At 44.9% G+C, this 18,413-nt stretch overlaps 3 protein-coding genes across 3 annotated transcripts; 1 reads left to right on the top strand and 2 right to left on the bottom strand.

The window, feature by feature from the left end:
- The first annotated feature begins 35 nt into the window (after positions 1-35).
- On the top strand, positions 36-3,080 carry n6amt1 (N-6 adenine-specific DNA methyltransferase 1). Its single transcript, XM_041966165.1, is given in 6 exon segments — positions 36-359; positions 362-413; positions 1,045-1,131; positions 1,208-1,298; positions 1,387-1,597; positions 1,673-3,080. Coding segments are annotated over 6 exon segments (675 nt in total). The 5' UTR covers positions 36-256; the 3' UTR covers positions 1,804-3,080.
- On the bottom strand, positions 1,973-12,861 carry gart (phosphoribosylglycinamide formyltransferase). Its single transcript, XM_041966164.1, has 23 exons — positions 12,806-12,861; positions 12,529-12,627; positions 10,694-10,843; positions 9,976-10,071; positions 9,728-9,902; positions 8,961-9,072; positions 8,459-8,527; positions 8,233-8,358; positions 8,044-8,131; positions 7,876-7,961; positions 7,631-7,799; positions 6,736-6,967; positions 6,353-6,447; positions 5,982-6,091; positions 5,236-5,434; positions 4,872-5,123; positions 4,503-4,655; positions 4,090-4,293; positions 3,808-3,966; positions 3,175-3,305; positions 2,904-3,045; positions 2,684-2,799; positions 1,973-2,604 (listed from the first exon to the last, which is right to left on the bottom strand). Exons 3-23 carry the CDS (start codon positions 10,836-10,838, stop codon positions 2,407-2,409), a joined length of 3,057 nt encoding a protein of 1,018 aa, XP_041822098.1. The 5' UTR covers positions 10,839-10,843; positions 12,529-12,627; positions 12,806-12,861; the 3' UTR covers positions 1,973-2,406.
- Positions 12,862-13,511: 650 nt separating this feature from the next.
- Positions 13,512-17,647, bottom strand: LOC121627507. The gene is made up of 5 exons (XM_041966435.1): positions 17,606-17,647; positions 16,971-17,257; positions 15,353-15,619; positions 15,123-15,263; positions 13,512-15,028 (listed from the first exon to the last, which is right to left on the bottom strand). Exons 2-5 carry the CDS (start codon positions 17,242-17,244, stop codon positions 14,868-14,870), a joined length of 843 nt encoding a protein of 280 aa, XP_041822369.1. The 5' UTR covers positions 17,245-17,257; positions 17,606-17,647; the 3' UTR covers positions 13,512-14,867.
- Positions 17,648-18,413: the final 766 nt, after the last annotated feature.

The following is an 18,413-nucleotide window of genomic DNA, read 5'->3' as shown; positions in this document are numbered from 1 at the left end:
ATGTCGCAAACACGGAAGTGGGTAGGAACGAGCTGGCTACATTAGCAAACCGACATGGCTTTAACTTCCAGGCGATAGTGAAGCATGTTAGCGGTGTTTTGTAGTAAACCTGACTCAAGCGTTAAAGAACAACACGGTGCCAGTGTTGTGACAACACGAACAGTTACTGACAGTTACATGTTTACTCACTCAGTGCTGACGAGCCGGTAGCGAGTGCAGGCGGTTAGCGGCGCTGGAAGCTCACTGTTGATCACAGATGTCCTCCAGCCGTGCAGCGAACATGTCGACAAGTTATCCCACACCTGTTTACCGACACGCCGGACGAGGAGACTTTCGGGACGTTGACGAGCCGGCGGAAGACTCCTGTCGATTGACGCCCTGGAGAAAGACGCCGAGCGGCTGCAGCTGATGAGGTGAGACGCTGCCAGAGGTGGAGTAACTAAGTACTTTTACCCAAGTACTGTGTTGAAGTACGAGTTGGAGACTTTTCTTCTCAGGCCGCTTTCTGCTTCTCCACATCTCAGAGGGAAAAATACGACTTTTTACTTCACTGCATTTCTCTGACAGCTTGAGTCACACATTTAGATTTTTGCATCCAAACACAAGAAGAGCTTGTCAAATGTGTTTTGTATTAAATAGAAGAAAATGTATTGGCAACTGCTTTGGTAATGGCTTCATTATTAGGACAGTGCATCCATGCATTGAGACTGTGCTTCTCACAATTTACAGGATGTTTCCATCAATCGATGATTAACTGTAAAATCCTACTTTTCCATAAATGCATGACATTAGAATATAATGATTAAATATAAACGAGTGTAACAAGTGGTACTGTTACTTTTCAGAATTGAAGTACTAAATACTTTAAATTGTGGACTTGTTCTGGCACATTTTTAAAGTGGGGCATCAGTACTTTTAGTTGAGTACAGGATGTTAAGACTTCCTCCACCACTGTGGACACAGTTCATCTGTTTTTCTTCAGTTCATCCTGTTTCCTGTAGTTCACCTGAATGTGACCTCTGGATGTTTCTCTGCTGTTTTTAGCCCTTGTGTGTGTCTGGAGGTGGGCAGCGGCTCAGGAGTGGTGTCTGCATTCCTGGCATCGGTGGTCGGCCCTTCAGCTTTGTATCTGTGAGTGATATTTTCACCATAAAAAGGTTCACACTTGTGAGTGTACAGTAGTGGACTGCATGTGTTTCTCTTCCAGTTGCACTGATGTGAATCCTGCAGCAGCGCAGTGCACAGCAGAGACGGCCTCCTGCAACAGCATTTCACTGCAGCCTGTCATCACATCCCTGGTGAGACTTTCATTCGTATTTCAGGTGTTCAGGCGCTTCCTGTGCAAGGATTTCAATTCTAAAGGCTGCGTTTCTCTCCTTCTTTTAGGTGGAGTGTCTTCTGCCCCGCCTTCATGGTAAAGTGGACGTCCTGCTTCGACGTGTGCTTCTCTTCCAGGTTGGCGGCACGGGTATCGAGGCCGCCTGGGCTGGAGGGAGGCGAGGAAGAGAGGTGACCGACAGATTTCTGCCCCTGGTGGCCCAGTTGCTCTCCGGTAAAGGGTTATTTTACCTCATCACCATTGCTGAGAATGATCCCGGTAAGCGATGTCCCTGAAGTGATGTTCAGTGCAGGAAACATTCAGGATAACGAGCATTTTTCTTGTTCTCACCAGAAGAGATCGTCCGTTTGCTGGGCCAGTGTGGCTTGAGGGGAGAGTCCTGCTTGTCTACAAGAGCTGGAAATGAGAGGCTGTCTGTCCTGCGCTTCCACAGGAGCCAACAAACACAGAACTGTCACAAATAAATGCTCTGACACTTTGAACTGATCATCAGCGACTGGAAGCATGTTCAGGCTATCACTGGGCACAGTGGCTGGGTGAAAAGGACTGAGGTGCCTGTAATGTACTGGTGTATTTGAAGCATCTCTAAAACAATAACAATCAAAAAAAATGCTGCACAATTTGACTCTCTGCATTTACCCAGGCTGGTTTAATCATGAAATACCACTTTCAGCTATACAGATGTTGACAAAAATTCACAATTATACTAACACTGTCCATCTGGACAGCATTGCAAGTTGGACCATTTTCCAATTTAGAGGTTAATTCCAGTGCAACTAACATTTCTCAAAATATACCAGTGGAATGTTTTGTTTCAAGTATGATGTCTGAAATGCTGCTATCTCTTCTATACATTTTAACACGCTCTAACCATCCATCTACCAAACTCAGCCTGACATGAAATGAGAAAAAAGGACAGTTTGGGGTAGTGGAAAAGTAAAAATGAGCATCTTGACCTCAGCTGATGCTTTGAAACTCTTTTTGTTAGTGTCTCCTCTGCGTTATAAAACCAGTTTGAAGTAAACTGTTGTCAGCGCTGGTTAATGGCTGAGCTGGATGCGTGCTCTTTAACTCTGAGAATTCGACTTCCAGGCGATGCGTCCGTCCTGTCCGAGCCTGACCGCGCCACTGGCCACCAGCTCCAGAGCGGCAGGGAAGGCTCGGTGCTCGGCCTCTCTGATTCTGTCAGACAGGCTCTCCTCCGTGTCGCCGCCCAGCACGGGTACCGCCTCCTGCGCGATGATGGCTCCAGCATCCACCTCTTCCTAAACACGGAACAAAACAACGGCGACTCGTTCAGTTCACGAAAACGCTGACAGTATTTCCACAGTCTGTCACACTTACTGCTACAAAGTGGACCGTGCAGCCAGCAACCCGCACCCCAGCCTGGAGAGCCTGCTTCTGGGCATTCACGCCCTTGAATGAGGGCAGCAGGGACGGGTGGATGTTCAGCAGCTTTCCTGAGACAATAACAGACAAACGCTGAATGAAAAAGACCTTCCTGTGACCCACAAGAGCTTCATGCTTATTCATGTAAGAAACTTAGACCAAACTGTTTTCACACCGTTCCATTTCTTGACAAAAGTCCCCGTGAGGATCCTCATGAATCCAGCCAGGCACACCAGCTCCACCCCAAATTCCTCCAGCACGCGATCAATGGTGCCGTCGAACTCGGCTCGGCTCCCGTACAGTTTGTGGTCCACCACCTGGAGACCGGACACACAAACTACTGCTGCTACAATAAACTTTGGATTTTACTACGGCCCCTGTTGCATGGTCTTGAGATGTTTTGTACAACTTTAAACTCATTATTCTAATTAGTTTATTTTTTTAACCCGTGTCTGGATGCCAGCCAGTGATGCTCTCTTCAGCCCCTGCACTCCAGGTCTGTTGGAGATGACCACCACAATCTCTGCAGAGCTGGAGGGACGCTTGGCCTGCTCTATCAGAGCCTGCAGGTTGGTGCCTGGGACAGACATAGCAGAGGGTTTTTAAGACGGGTCGTCAGGAAAACACAAACTCGAGAGTGCTGTGATCTGTTTTAAAAGGAATTTAACATTTTCAAAAACATGCGTACTGGCTTTCTTGTGGAGAGTTAGATGAGAAGATTGAAACCACCCTCATGTCTGTGCTGTAGTAGCTGGAGTCAGCAGCTGGTTATCTTAGCTTAGCATAAAGACTGGAAACAGGGGGAAGCAGTTAGCCTGGCTCTGTCTGAAGGTAAAAAAACAGTCTCAGGACCACAACATGTTTGTCTATCGGTAAAAAAAAAAACCTGAAGTGTGAAACAGATGTTGCTGTGTGATGGTGGTTTATGTGACAGTTTCTTGGTTACTGTGCAGATACGAGGGCGGGATCAATCCTTTTCTCTAAGTTACGGCAACAAAGCAAATCATTCCCAACATGTCAAACTGTTTGCTTTAATGGAAACACTCCAGATGCAGTTCTTTTTTCAGCTAAAAACACACCTGTGCCAGAGATAAGGACAGCTACTCTGGTCCTCTTGTGTGGCGTCATGATGTCGCCACGGCAACCACCATTCTGCTCAACAGCCTGCTCTCCGCTGGAGGCGGGTCCTGCATTCAGCAGGCTGTGCTTCAGGTTGCGGACCACCACAGGTTCTGCCCCTGTATGAACAAACACACACACAAAAAATTTCCTGGATTCACCTCCATTCATTGTCTTTCCTTTCCAGTTGTGTTTTTTAAAACACTCCTTCTGAAGCCCAGCTCAGTGTTTCAGTGTCTCACCAGGCTGCTTGTGGGCCAGCGAGCCCACGATCCAGGCCTCTTCATGTGCTTGAAGCTGGCGTAGGACCCTCTGAGCATCCAGGGGGGCAACCACCAGCACTGCCCCCAGGCCACAGTTGAAGGTGCGCGCCATCTCCTCCTCGCTCAGACCGCCCTCCTCGTGGAGCCAGGAAAACACCGGGGGGACGCTCCATCGAGAGGCATCTGAGTGGAAATATTAATGAGAAAGAGCTGCGGCCTTGATCCCAGCACAACTAGAAGATGCAAAAAAAACTGCTGAACCTGAATAACAGATTTCCAAAATGCAAAAGCAGCTTCGTCCGGAGGCGCGTCACCTCCAGACTGTTGACGTTAACATATTTACGTGCTTATGTTGCATCGGAAGATGAAGCTTCCGTGTGCTTTCATCTCACCTAGATCGACTGCCAGCTCCTGGGGAAGCACCCGCGGGATGTTCTCCAGAAGCCCGCCCCCTGTGATGTGAGCGTAGGCTTTGACAGCACCGCTGCGGAGGACCGGCAGCAGCACGGCACTGTAGATCTTTGTTGGTGTCAGCAAAACCTCGCCTGAAAGCAGAGTTACAGTCAGATGGTGGGTTCACCAACGGTTAAAATACAGTACATTTTGGCCGGAAGCCCCAGGGTTCATGCAAAACAAAAAAAAAACACAACACACAAAGCCTACTATGACTAAAACACACTAACAGCGCTGTGCTTTAGCTTAACGTCAACATGACAATTCAGCGCTCCCTTCAGTCCACCTTCGTAATGAAGGTGACGTACCGACAGTCTGTCCCGTCTTGCCAAAAGGAGCAGGGGAGCTGTAGCTGACGCCGGCCCTCTCCAGGACTTTGCGGACCAGGCTGAAGCCGTTGCTGTGGACCCCAGAGGAGGCCACTCCGATCAGAAGGTCCCCCTCGGCGATGTCCCCCAACCTGGGCAGCAGGGCTCCACGCTCCACTGCTCCGACGCAGAACCCGGCCAGGTCGTACTCTCCTGGACCGTAGACGCCCGGCATCTCTGCCGTTTCACCACCTGGACACAAAAACATGGAGGCATTGAATACGACATCAAGAAGGGAAGTCAGGAGCCAAATATGAATAAACAGACTGTTTATCTCACATAAATCGTCTTTAAACTCTCTCACCCAGCAGAGCGCAGCCGGCCATCTCGCAGGCCTTAGCGATGCCGCCGACCACCGAGGCGGCCACGTCCACGTCCAGTTTGCCGCAGGAGAAGTAGTCGAGGAAGAAGAGCGGCTCGGCGCCCTGAGCCAGCACATCGTTCACACACATGGCCACCAGGTCCTGACCCAGGCCGCCATGCTGGCCGCACGCCTGAGCAATCTGATGACAAACGACATGAAAGCCGCTTGAGGAGAAACTGCCACAACAGACAAGAGCTGCATTTGTGGTCACTTGAGGGAAGTTTTGACTCCTTAATGAATTAAAACCAAGAGCACAAAACAATGAGCTGAATCTGCTTCCAAGTGTCCATGAAATAATCCTGGGCCTTTCACACTTTAAATTATAAAATCTATATTCTGCTCAGGGATTTTAGAGCGCCTGAGTCTTAGCCTTTGAATCCGTCTGCAGATAAGCATATCTCCCCTGCTGCTCCATTACTTCTGAGCCAAATCTGGATCCCACTTTGAATGGTTATTACATGGCTGATCTGGCATCTACCAAAGCCAACAGGGAATGAGTTGAAGTTTTAATACTTTCATTTGATTCTCATTTGTTCCAGCACATTGCAATTACAACAGGTGCAACAAATCTGCACAGTGACGACAAACAGCAGCACACTTTGCATTAAAAATATGACTCATGCAAGACGACATCTGCATGTCTTCTATTCTCCTCCAAAAACAGGACAAAGGACTTGATGTCCCACCTTGAGTTTGGTGCCCACTCCGTCTGTCCCAGATACCAGGATCGGGTCCACAAACCCTGCAGCCTTCAGGTCAAAGAGCCCAGCAAAGCCTCCCAGGTCTGCATTACACCCTGGAGGAGGAAAAGGTCACTGCTTCATCCAGTCTCTCATTTGTCTGTTTGTTCCGATCAATTCAGCAGCACAATCAAAATAACAGCTTTTCAAATACAAATACAGAAAATACAGCAATTTGTTTCAGTTCGCTGCTGAAAACAAAACGCTGTCACTGAGCTGTGAACACATTTTCTCCCAGTGCTGTTTGCATCAGATATATGAACACTGAAACATACAAGCTTACAGTCATTACTTGGATGTACGAGTACTCGTGTTACCAGTGCGGGAAGTCGCCTTGGCCAGAGGCTTGATCATGTCCACCAGCTTGTTACCGGCAGCGATGTCCACTCCACTGTCTTTATAGGTCAGACCTCTGTCAGAGACACAGTGAAATATTCCACTGATGAGCTGTGACTGCTACTGCCAGTGTTACAGTACATCTTCAGGCTTAAAAGTGTTTGCAGTAAGGGCAGAAAACATGAAAAGGAGGTTAAATATGATTGGTTGTTAAAAGAACTGCTAGGACACAGGTATATCCAAAGTGAAGTTTATTATTCTTAAAGTTCGACAGATTAAACGCAAAGTTCTGCACAAACAGTTCAAGAACACAGAGGGAATGTTTTAGTGTTTTAGTTCCTGTGTGTGTTTTTAGCTTGCACACCTGTGCTGGTTCAGGTGGGCGATGGCCCGGTGGCCGATGTCGCGGCGGTACACGGCGCCCGGGAAGCCGACAGCCGCCACGCCCTGATTGGCTGCCTGCAGGGCCGTCTCCAGAGACGGCCTGACCGCGGTGACGGTGAGGACCCTCCCTCCGCTGGAAACCACGACTCCATCCTTCAGTGCGGTCCCGGCATGGAAAACCTGCAGACCCTGGTCCTGGACCTGGGACAAGCCTGAAGGTCAGAGGCACAAGACACAATTAAAAACACAAACATTTCCATGGATTTATTCCAGAGCTTATTTAATCCTGGTGACACCTGGTGAAGTGCAGGTCTTGCTTTTAGCAGGAGGATTTCTGCCCACCAGAAGTCAAAAATGCTCAAATCAGAACAGCTTTAAGGGTGTTTGAACCCATTAAAACCAACGTTTGCAGTATTATGAGGACACTTAATGAATGAAGTTCAAATCCCCAGATGTAATGTTAATTGAATGTGTTCTGTGAACTGTGAAGATGATGCTCATTTTCTTTATCTTCTACCACAGTGAACTAATTATCTTTGGGTTTATAGTTGGTTGGACAAAACAATCTGAATGCATCAACTTGTGCTGTGAGGACACCTAAGAGCCACTAACAGGATATTTTACATGCCAAACAGAACAATTACCAGAACAAACAGCACTCAAATTGCATTCAGATATTGAATTTCTGCTTCTATTTTTTCCACGATAAGAAGACAGAATGCAGATGAAGGAGTAACAGAAACAACCTGCCACACAGAAATTTAAAAAAGAATCAGAATGTCCCTCTTGAGTAAGACTCCTTTCATTCACTGTGTTATTCCCCCTCTTGTCTTCCTGTGTCCACCTTAACTGCTGCACTGTGGTTTCACGCGTACCTGTGATCTCGACTCCCTTGTTGTAGGAGCCGGGGTAACCGGCGCTGGCCATTACCACGGTGACTGCAGAGCTGTCCAGGTGCCACACGGGGGCGCTGGAGGCCAGTTTGCCACTCATGGTGTTCAGGATCACTTCGTAGAGGTCGCTCTTCAGCAGCGGCAGCAGCACCTGAAAGAGCCAGATAGATGTTTTATGTTTGTTTGAAGGGGAGATCCAGTGATGGATGGCAGGTAGAGAAACCCACCTGACACTCCGGGTCTCCAAACCGACAGTTGAACTCGAGGACCTTTGGCCCCTGTTTGGTCAACATCAACCCTGCATACAGCACACCTGGAACATAACAGAAAAAAAGAATAAGAACTGATGCAGGGGGATATCTGGATTCAGGCATAGACAGATAATGAGCACGTACCCACATAAGGAGTCCCCTCCTCCTTCATCCCGTCCACAGTCTTCTGGAGGACCGTCTCCGTGATTTGCTGCAGCAGCTCCTGGCTCACCTGCACAGGACCCAGAAGGCGGCAGAATGAAGAGCGGCAGTGAAAAAGTGTCAAACAAAGACTCAAAGAAAACCAGGCTGAGAGGAGGAGGCGGTGTGTACCTGAGGGGTGGGGCAGTAGGCCCCCATGCCGCCGGTGTTCGGGCCAAGGTCGCCGTCCTGCAGCCGCTTGTGGTCCTGCGCTGGAGGCATCGGAGACACAGAGGAGCCATCGCTGAAGCACAGACACTACAAGACGAGGAGGAGACGGTTCAACATCCTGTCAGTTTTCCACCAATTCACATCTTAAAAGGTCGAGTTTTGGGTTTCTGGTAAAAGCTCCACTCACAGACACCTCCTCTCCTTCGAGAAGCTCTTCAACCACCACAGTCTCCCCTGCAGACCCAAAGGCTCTGTCCTGCAATGCACAGATTTACCTTTGAGCAGGAAGATTTTATTCTACTGACCAACCAGGCGACTCCATGCCTGAGGCTGCAGCATCACAGATAATTTCAGAGGTTACAAGGAAGACAAAGACGTCAGTTTTATTTAAAAGCTGCTGCCTAAAAAATAATATTGCACTGGAGAAATTAATTGTTACATATAAACTCCAGCCAACAGTAGAAGCTGGTTTGTCTGAATCCACAGATTTTTTTTTGGATGATACAGTTTCAGCCCAGAAACATGCTGACAAGTTGTCTCACTTGGACTGCTCAGTGGTCGGCTGCCAGATCTCAACATTTGACTGAACTTGATTAAATTTTTAGCTGAACATTGTGGGACGTCGTCTTTTCTTTGCACTCCTTTCTAATAAAGCTGCCAAGGATGAGAGATGTCTCATAGTCTCAAACCTTCATGATGTCCATCACAGCCTGACAGGCCTGGTCCTGGTCTTCTGCCACGATGACTCCCTTCCCTGCTGCCAGCCCACTGGCCTTCACCACCAGCGCTGGGAAGTCGGCCCTGGAGACCCCCCAAACAACGACATTAGTTCAGCAATATGCAGTAAGAATCAACATCGTTCCAAAGGCAAACACATCTGGAGCAGATGCTGCACGGCTGATTCGGGGCATTAAATGCTTTTTCTGAGGACCGATTAACATTTGCAGCACAGCGTCGTGTGTTCGGGATCCGTATGGATGACGGCTGTCAGAATATGGCAGCTGTTGTTCTGCCCAAATGCTTTAAATGACCAAAGAAACGACTTTCACCGAGTGGAAAGGATTTTTTCTTCTTTTTCTGGAAAAGTTGGAAAGTTGTTTGTGGCGGCTCGGTTTCTGTGACTTCCTTGAGGGCGCTCTCACGTGAAAGGCAGGCGTCGCATCTTAGATCATTAACTCATGAAGCCATCTGAGAAACAAAACTTCAGTGACAATCTCATTTTCTATTACTGTGCCACTTTTGTGTGTTTAATGGCTCTGAAAACTAAAGTCCACCAACAACTTTCTTGCTGGAAATGAAAACCGATGAAAATGACGTTACTGTCTCAACACAAACAGAACCATTTATCCCCTCTGCTAATTACTTCATTTTCTAAGTCAGTGTCCCTGCATGTCCTTCTACTTGGGATCTGTGCACAAATTCAGATCCAAACTTTGTGTCTTTTTGCTGTACTGACGTGCGGATGTAGTTGCAGGCCTCCTGGGGGTCTGTGAAGGATCCGTAGCGGGCTGTGGGGATGCCGTGACGCTCCATGAAGGCCTTGGAAAAGCTTTTGCTGGCCTCCAACTGAGCCGCTTTGGCAGCCGGGCCAAAACAGGGCACTCCGGCCGCCGTCAGGTCGTCCACAATACCTGGCAGAGACGATAAAGTTCAGGGAATACAATCCAATCACAGGAAAGAGTTAACGCGATGGCGCTCACATACCTGCTGCCAGTGGCACCTCAGGTCCGACCACAACCAGCCCGACGTGATGATCCTTGCAGAACTGAGCCAAGATGGTGTGGTTACTCACCGATACCTCTGCATGGAGAGACAGGGGTCATTTCCATTCTTCGGCTGCATATTCAACAGTCATATTAAGCCAATTCTGCACATTAATGAGCACATATTTCTGTGAGAATGTACCTCTCGTCACCTGACACACGGCTGCCATAAATACAGAGCTACATTTATTAAAACACTCAGGAGTCAGAGTAGTTACAGATGACATGAAACCATCTTCCTGCTGTGTAAAAGAAGAGTTTTATCAGGTATTTCTCTTGAGTTTGACAGAATAAAATGAAGACCAAAATGTAGGAAGACCCTAAAGATATCATGTCAGGGCTGTAATGATCAATTTACTGATTTACAGAAAGCTAATCAGCAGCTGTTTTGATTGTTTATTCGTTGACAGAACAGAAAACTGTCATGTCTCTTTGTTTCATATGAAGGTGGAGAATCTTAGCTTAGCTGTAAATGATTCAACTCTGTATTTCTTTTTCTTGTACTACATACTAAACACACATGTCAGGAATTTCAAGGTGTAACATACTGTCTCTGTCCTGTTTCCAGTCCAGACTGCAGCTTTGGTCCAATGTATGTTTTAAGGAGGAGTAAACTAAACAGTCTCAGTGTTTATCTACCTGGGTTTACTTGTATTTACCTGAGTTGCTGATCTTCCCGCAGTTGGCCGTGCCTGCATTACCCGGGGCCACCAGGACTTGCTGAATCTGGGGCGACTGGGCCAGCTTCCAGGCCAGCACATGCTCCCGTCCACCGCTGCCAACCACCAGCACCCTCTCTGCCATCGTACCTGAGTGTGGGGAAAATAAGAGATCCCGGGACGTTACATTAAAAGCATTCAAGGTTACTGCACAGAACAGCCAGCGCTTCTCATTCTTTAGCCCTTCATTAAGAACCCATTTAATTGCATGCAAAGATTGACCTATAACACAAGGAGATCCCTAAGATGTGAGGAAGCGCTGACCTTTTCTGAGGCCTGGGGACTTATATTATCTTGTAATGCCACACTAACACAGATCCAATCAACTAGAACAAAAACACAAGTCTACAATTAAATGGCGCGGCCACCAGGCGAGGCCAAATCACCAGCAGCTGCAAACAGGAGCTCATTTGCATGGAAAAACAAAGCCATTATCAGGCTGATATACAGTAAAAGCATTCGCCTCAGTCTGGCAGTGCAGTAATTCTGCAGTCTGCCTCTCCTTGGGTTTTTCATTTACTGAACGCAATGACTGGATCACAGTTTTGTTCTGAAGCAAACCACTGTTCTGTTAAGCAAGTATTTCTTTCTTATTTGCACAAGTCAGGGAGAGAATATGTTGATTGTAGAAATGTAAAAAGGTGTGGAAAGACACTTTTTTTTTTACTGTGTTCATTTTCACAACCATTTAAAGTGGTTTTTTTGGAACAAATTCAGAGGATGTGGCACTGAAAATTGTTCTTATCTCAAGTAAAACATGAGTCTGTGTCACAACGTGAATTCAATTAACAGACATCAGTGTCCCTCATGACACAATTGGATCAATGTAATCTCACCATTGAGACTAAAGTCTAAATTATTTGACTGGGTTTGGGGCTCATTTATTGTCCTGAACTTCAACGAGAACAAAAAAGAAACCAAAATGTCCAAGTTTCAACTTTTAGCACTATGTGTGCACACAATTTCACATAAAATCAGCTCAACAACGACTCAAACAAACCGGGGTCAGAGTTCAAACCATCCCAATCTGCAGTGACACGCAATGACTTGAACTCCGAGGTAACTGGAGTAAAGGCCTGTTTGTGCACATACATTGTTTAAAAGCTGCATTGATCAGGAGCAGATTCAGAACAAAGGGGTGAGTGTTGCACAGTGGCTGCACGTGTTCCACAATTAATCAAATCACTGTCTTTGATTGGAATCACTCCGCTCATGTGACTCACATGTCAGAGGGCAAATCAAAGGCATGTCTGTAACAACGCAGGACGTTTAAAGAAAAAAAAATGTGCCATATGAAGTGCTGACATTTTATTTTGTTATCATACTGTGTACTCCATGCATTTGTGCACACGTAACTAAAATTAGAAGATCAATAAGGTGTTAAAAATCACACTTCACTACAGCTAATGTGTAAAAGATGTCAAGTAAGTTAATAAAAGCAATTAACTTACAGTAAGCATCATCAATATGGCTGCTCATGCATAAACAGCCTGAACTTGCTGTTATTTTGCATCTAAACAGGATGGATGGTGCTGTCTACTTCCTGAAGCAACCACTCCAGTGTGCCAAAAGGTCAACATTCAACTCATTTATTCCCACTAACTTCAACTAATTTTCTGTCCAAGCTAATAAGTCGACATTCAATGCATTGATTTCGCTTTCGCATGATAATAAGTTATAACTTCAGCATGACAGTCAACCTTTTTTTTTGTAGCAACATTAGCACATAAACCACAGGTGAAAAGAACATCTCGCGTGCTGTTTTCTTCACTCACCTGTGTTTGTAAGTGAATGAGTGAAGCGGGAAATAGACGGAGCCCCGCTCAGGACGGCAGTCAGAAGCGTCTCCTCTGCTCTCAGCCTGCGGAATGACCCTGGATGCAAAGCATGTTATCACACACACACACACACCACGTGGATCCAATATATTACCATGATGTACCGAACAGCGAGCTAACAGTTAAGTTAGCTTAAAGTGCTCCATTAAACATTACAAAATGGCAAAACTCGCCATTAGTTCCTGCTTCTTTAAAGTATGTGTCTACTTCTTACCGTTCTCTGCTGCCCAAACTACTTTTTAATAAACGTTTTTCAACTTCCTCGGGGTGTAGCTACCCAGTGCATCATGGGAATTGTAGTTAATTAGTGATGTCTGGTGTCCCACAGCGAGTTCACCAAATAATCTTCACCTCCACCATTGAAGAAAATAAACGGATGTTTACGTCTTTCTGCTGCACAAAGTCATTTTAAATACATTATATGTATTCATATAGAAGTAAGAGGCAGTGTTGACACAGGTATCCACTGTTCGAGGCTTAATGTCTGCTACTAGTTTCAGGAAAATGTACTTTTAAGTATTAAAAGTACTTAATGGAGAAAAATTAGTTATACTATTATATATTCTATCATCAGATTATAATTACTCATGCATTTACATTAAACGCAGGTTTTCACAGTTGCAGTTGGTTAAATTGGAGCTGATCTTTACTTTGTACAGGTCTGCAACTAATTATTTTCATTCTGGATTAATCTGCTTATTATTTTCTCCATTAATCGATTAAATTGGTTTGTAAAGCTCCAGAAAGTAATCACAAATTCCACCACAATTACCCACAAGCCACAGTCCACAATGTTTGTTGTTTAACTAACAGTCAAAGCCTCAAAATGATGAAGAGGTAAAAAGGAAATGCAGCAAAAAATCACATCTGTGAAGCTGAAACCATGAAATGTTTTTACATTGAAAAAAAATGACTTGAACATTTAGCAAAATAATTGCCAGTTAACTTTCTATCAATCAATTAATTGTACATTTCCATATATTTCTGTGCAAAAATCTACTTGAGTAAATGTACTTAGTTACATTCCTCCACTGACGACAACAAAGACAGGAAACAGACTTTGGGGAATAGAAACTTTGATAATTTTGGTAGAAGCTCCCGTTTAAGGAAGTTATTTGTCACAAGTGCGACCAAAAGCGGTGACGGAGAGTGACTAATTACTTCAGTTGACTCTACTACATTTAACTACTTATCAGATTACATATTAAACCTTTCATGAACATCTCAAACAGTGATGCATTGCTTTAGTTATTTAGAAAGTTGTTAAATGAGCTCCAACTCAACAAGCTCCAGCAGTAAAAAGCTGCTCTCACCTAAACACACTATTAATCATACAAGAATAAAATATATAATCACATCACAGCGACCACTCTGCTCCAACCTGTGTATGTAAGTAGAATTTGATGCTGCTACGCATTACTTGATATTGCTCCTGTCACCTACATTTGTAAGGATTTTTCACTCTGTGGCTACTTTAACTGAAACACAGGATCCAGCGAGTGGGAGAGCGAGCTGCCTCTTGGGGAAAACAGATGACATTTTTCTTTAATTGTGCCAAAATCTAAGTACCCTGGCTGCAATGACTCTAACACCTTTAGTGCTTAATGTGGCCCTCAGAGCAATCAGAAGAGACTGCTGATATAAGCTTTGGAGCATCAGGACATAACAGCTCTGACATATAAGCTGGAGCTCAGCCATTTACTGCTTCGATAGAAATCAATACGCTCTGAAAGTCAATCCGAAAGTTAACTGGAAGACGGTGTGAAGTGGCCAAACGCGCTGATGGGATCTACTTTTTTAATTCTGCTTAAAGCAAGAGGCAGATGAGGGGAAGTGGTTACAATCATCAATGCAGTGTCAGCTCCCATTATTGAAACACACTTTATTCAAGTAATTAACAGTCACTAAACTGTTCTACTAAACTAGGGGCATCAGTTATAGAAATGTGCATTAATGGCATAAAAATGATTGATCGTGCAGGTTTGGAGCCACGTAATTGATTTTTGTGGTTGTTTCGTTTGAAAGCATGTTTTTATATTCCCTTTTTATCTCCTGCACAAATCTGTGATATCTTTTGTCACTGGGTAAATGTTTATGTGACTCAACCTGCCATTAATCGCGTGATATCTGGTTGGTCACTCTCTTCCTTTTGCTTGCATCTCTTCCAGGACAGTCACTCCAGCAGGGTGGATATCTGCTGATCCTAAACACCAGGATCAATAAAGTTAGGTTATGATTTTTATTTTTCATATCACAATAAATAAGTGTCAGTCCAGTCACAACAAAGGGAGATCAGGAGCATTGAGGAGTTCCTGTCCTAACTCTGACTGTCGTAGGGCGAAGAGAGTGATGCCTGAGCTGTACGCTGCAGGGATGGTGATGTGTGTTAACTTGGCTCCATCTTCTTCCTCTTCCAGGAGCATCTGTTTTACTTGACCTAACAGGAAGAAAATGGGGAGAAAAACACTGATAAAATGTGCGCATGCCACATAAAAAACTGCAGTCAATACAAGCATAAATAACTGCTTCACCCTCAATATCCAGGGCTGTCCACCGCGGGTCAGACAAGTTGGACAGACAGCAATCTGGCGTCAGCCGCTGCAGGACATCTTCTCGACGAATCAGCAACACAGACTCACTGCAGAGCCTCTGGTGCAACTCTCCCTCGCTTACTGAGGAAGGAATTAAACACAGAGGGAAAAACGTTACGCGTGTCAGGAGATTCTGCTGAAAAACATGCCGTTTCTCCACCGTTACTCACCCACATCTAAAGGATTGGTCATGAAAACAGCATTCGGTGCCACGCCAAATATGAGCTGATGGTGCCAGGCGTCGGGCACCTCCTCTCCCTCGGGTACGGCCAGCTGCATGTTCATTGTCGCCACGGGAACAGCGCCGCTTCGAATCCAGCGCGCCAACCAGGGGACCAGTCTGACCAGCCGCCGAGGGTGAAGGTGGAAGAAGCGACCCATTACCTTCCCCTTACTGGCCTTCTCTGCTCCCTGGATGAGCTGAGTGTGAGTCGCACCTAAAACGGGTCATAATCCTCATGTCTGAGATCAATGATTACAGAGTGCTTTCTCCACTCATGTGTTCGATGACAGCTTGACCCTAATGGCTGAAATGTCAACGCAAAAAAAAGAAGTGCAACACGGCTGAAAAAGTCAATTACATTTGCTGCTTTGAGACAAAAAACTCTTTGTCTAACTCAAGAGGGCACTTCTAAATTTGCCTGGTTGGCAGTGCACCCACATGTCACACTGGCAGGAAGCTTATGGGCTCAAGACGTTACAGAGCTTCATCCAGCGGGAAAGTTGGAGTCCTCTGTTAGCGTCTGTGATACCTCACATTATAACTGCACCCATGCAAAATCATCCTTTCTGCATTCATGTTGTCTTAACCTGAAAAGCCACCGAACAGTTTGATGAGTTCACACCAAGCGCTTCCAGAGAAGTATCTGCCAGTTAACTGAATGCTTTTGACATACCACAAATGGACATTTTTAGCACAAAGCTTATCTACTTAAAACTTTGTGAAACAGGATGAATCTGAAGTGGCTCTTTAGTTTATTTCTGTTCTTTTGTTTTCTCTGCTTGTTCACTCTTCATAATATTAATGGTGTGTTCTTGCAGGTTTGCCACATTCTTTGTTCTGTTGTACTACCTTTATTTTGAGGAGATAAAAAAAGAAAACAAAAGCATACAACTGTACCAGATGGCAAAAAAAGTCAGAATAATGTGGCTGAGTAATATATGTATAAATAGTTTTGTCTCCTGACTTTCTGGTTCAGGGCACAGTATAGTATACACTGTTAGGTCAAAAACAGCATGCTTAGGGCTGTCACGATTATGAAAATTTAGCTGTCATACAAATAATTCTGATTAACGATTCAGTTGCCTTTTTCTGTTAATTTTATGTCACTACAAAGTAAATAATATGGTCTTATGTGAGCAAAAGAACCTGTCCAGGAGCAATGAGGTCGAGACAGCCAAGCTCATTTTTTTTGCCACTTTTTGATTCTTACTTTGGAACCTTGTGCTCAGGTAGACAGTGTATTTGCTTCCACCAGGTGATGGAAATACCTAATCCTCTATTTGATGCAACATTTCTAACATTAGCCAGGTAGCTGCATTGATGTGCGTGTTGTATTTTACTGCTGTTGATGTTTAAGGCTGAGCTCATTTCAACTTCTTTCCAAGTGTTGTCTAGTTTAGTCTATAGCTAAGCATTATATTCTATAAGATCATCCTATGTTTCACAGTAGCGAGAATGAAAAATTGTAATCTGAGAGGTAACTTGTGTCTACAGCTGTCAGACAAAGTGAAGTAAAAGCATCCATGTCATGTTCAGGTCTTGTTTCAGTCTACCAGGACATTTACCGGCTTCGCTCCGGGACAGCAGGTAGTCCGGCAGCGGTGACTCGTTCCTCCTCAGGCGGGTCTGGACACAGCGGTCTGCTTCCTCAGGGGCCACATCCACGCCGAGGGCCTTCAGCACGTCCACCACCGCCGTGGCCCCACAGGCTGATGCTCCAATCTGTAGGGTCTGCCTCTCCAGAGCCTCCTGGATGGACCACAGCATGGCTTCATCTGCTCCTACCTGGTCTTCCTCCACATCATGACCTGCATGGACCTGCTCATACACTGCCTCCATCTGAGAGCCTCACCTGCACAGACAGGAGTTGCCACAATGAAAAGCTCCATGCACAATATGAAGATTATGTACCTGTGCTCACATGTGGGGCAGCATTGCATTTCAGTGCAAACATTGTGCAATATGAGGTCAGTTTACCCTCTTAAATGTCAATACAGTATGGACATACATGCAGTAACTTTACAATTATGCTAATTTCCGCTGGCATTTTATCAATACTTATTGTGACAATGACACTATAACAATCCTGCTCAGTGAGACCTCTGCTGCCAAAAGTCTGTCTGTTGTCTTAAATTGTAAAAATCACTCGCATGTTTGCCTTTAGAGAGTTTGAATGAAACATTTCCCGTTGTTTTCTCACCATCTCCCACACTGACGGACACCAGCCGAGAACATCAACAGACATGCAGCGCGCATGCGCAGTCGTCCAGCCATTCCTCCTTCTGGGCTTCATCTACCAACCGGACTGAGAGGCAAAGTGACAATTAGCGCCCCTGATGGCCGCCTTCCCAGTACAGTGACATTTTGGAGATAAAACCCACCAAAAACTACATTTACATAAAAAGCATCGATGGTAGAATTATTTAAATGAAAAGACTGTATAATCATATATATATTATTTGTGACTTTACTTACCTTTCCATGCTTGACATCTAACTAAACTTTTCTAAATGTAATGTAAACATCCTCAACCTCCTAAAATTTTAAATTTCTTGAAAGATATGGTAGTTTTCTAATCTTACTGCTCTGTCAAAGATGTTCAGGTAAACAGTTTTTCCTTTTGAGTTGGGAATTGAAAAATTTGGCACCTAATTAAGAATAAGCACTCTGATCTTTTACTGAAGTAAAAGAAGACTCTGCTAGAAATAGAAGTCCTGCAAACAAAAAAAACTACGATAGTAAAAAGTACCTAAGTATTAGCATCAAAATACATATATATATATATATATATATATATATACACACACAATATATATACAGACAGGCAATATATACAATGTCCCATTTCAGAATAGTGCAGCTGTGAAATATGAAGCAACTTTACTACTTTATGTTTCCTGGAGTGCAAAAATGTACTACTTTATGTGCTGTTGGGTAGCTTAATCTATAATAACACATCATAATTTATCACTTGTTTATATGTTGCATTAATAATTACAATCTGCAAA

This window comes from Chelmon rostratus, chromosome 24, assembly GCF_017976325.1.
Source record: "Chelmon rostratus isolate fCheRos1 chromosome 24, fCheRos1.pri, whole genome shotgun sequence".
NCBI lineage: Eukaryota > Metazoa > Chordata > Actinopteri > Chaetodontiformes > Chaetodontidae > Chelmon > Chelmon rostratus.
The sequence above is the reverse complement of the archived record's forward strand: the minus strand, read 5'-3'. Positions and strand labels throughout refer to the sequence as shown.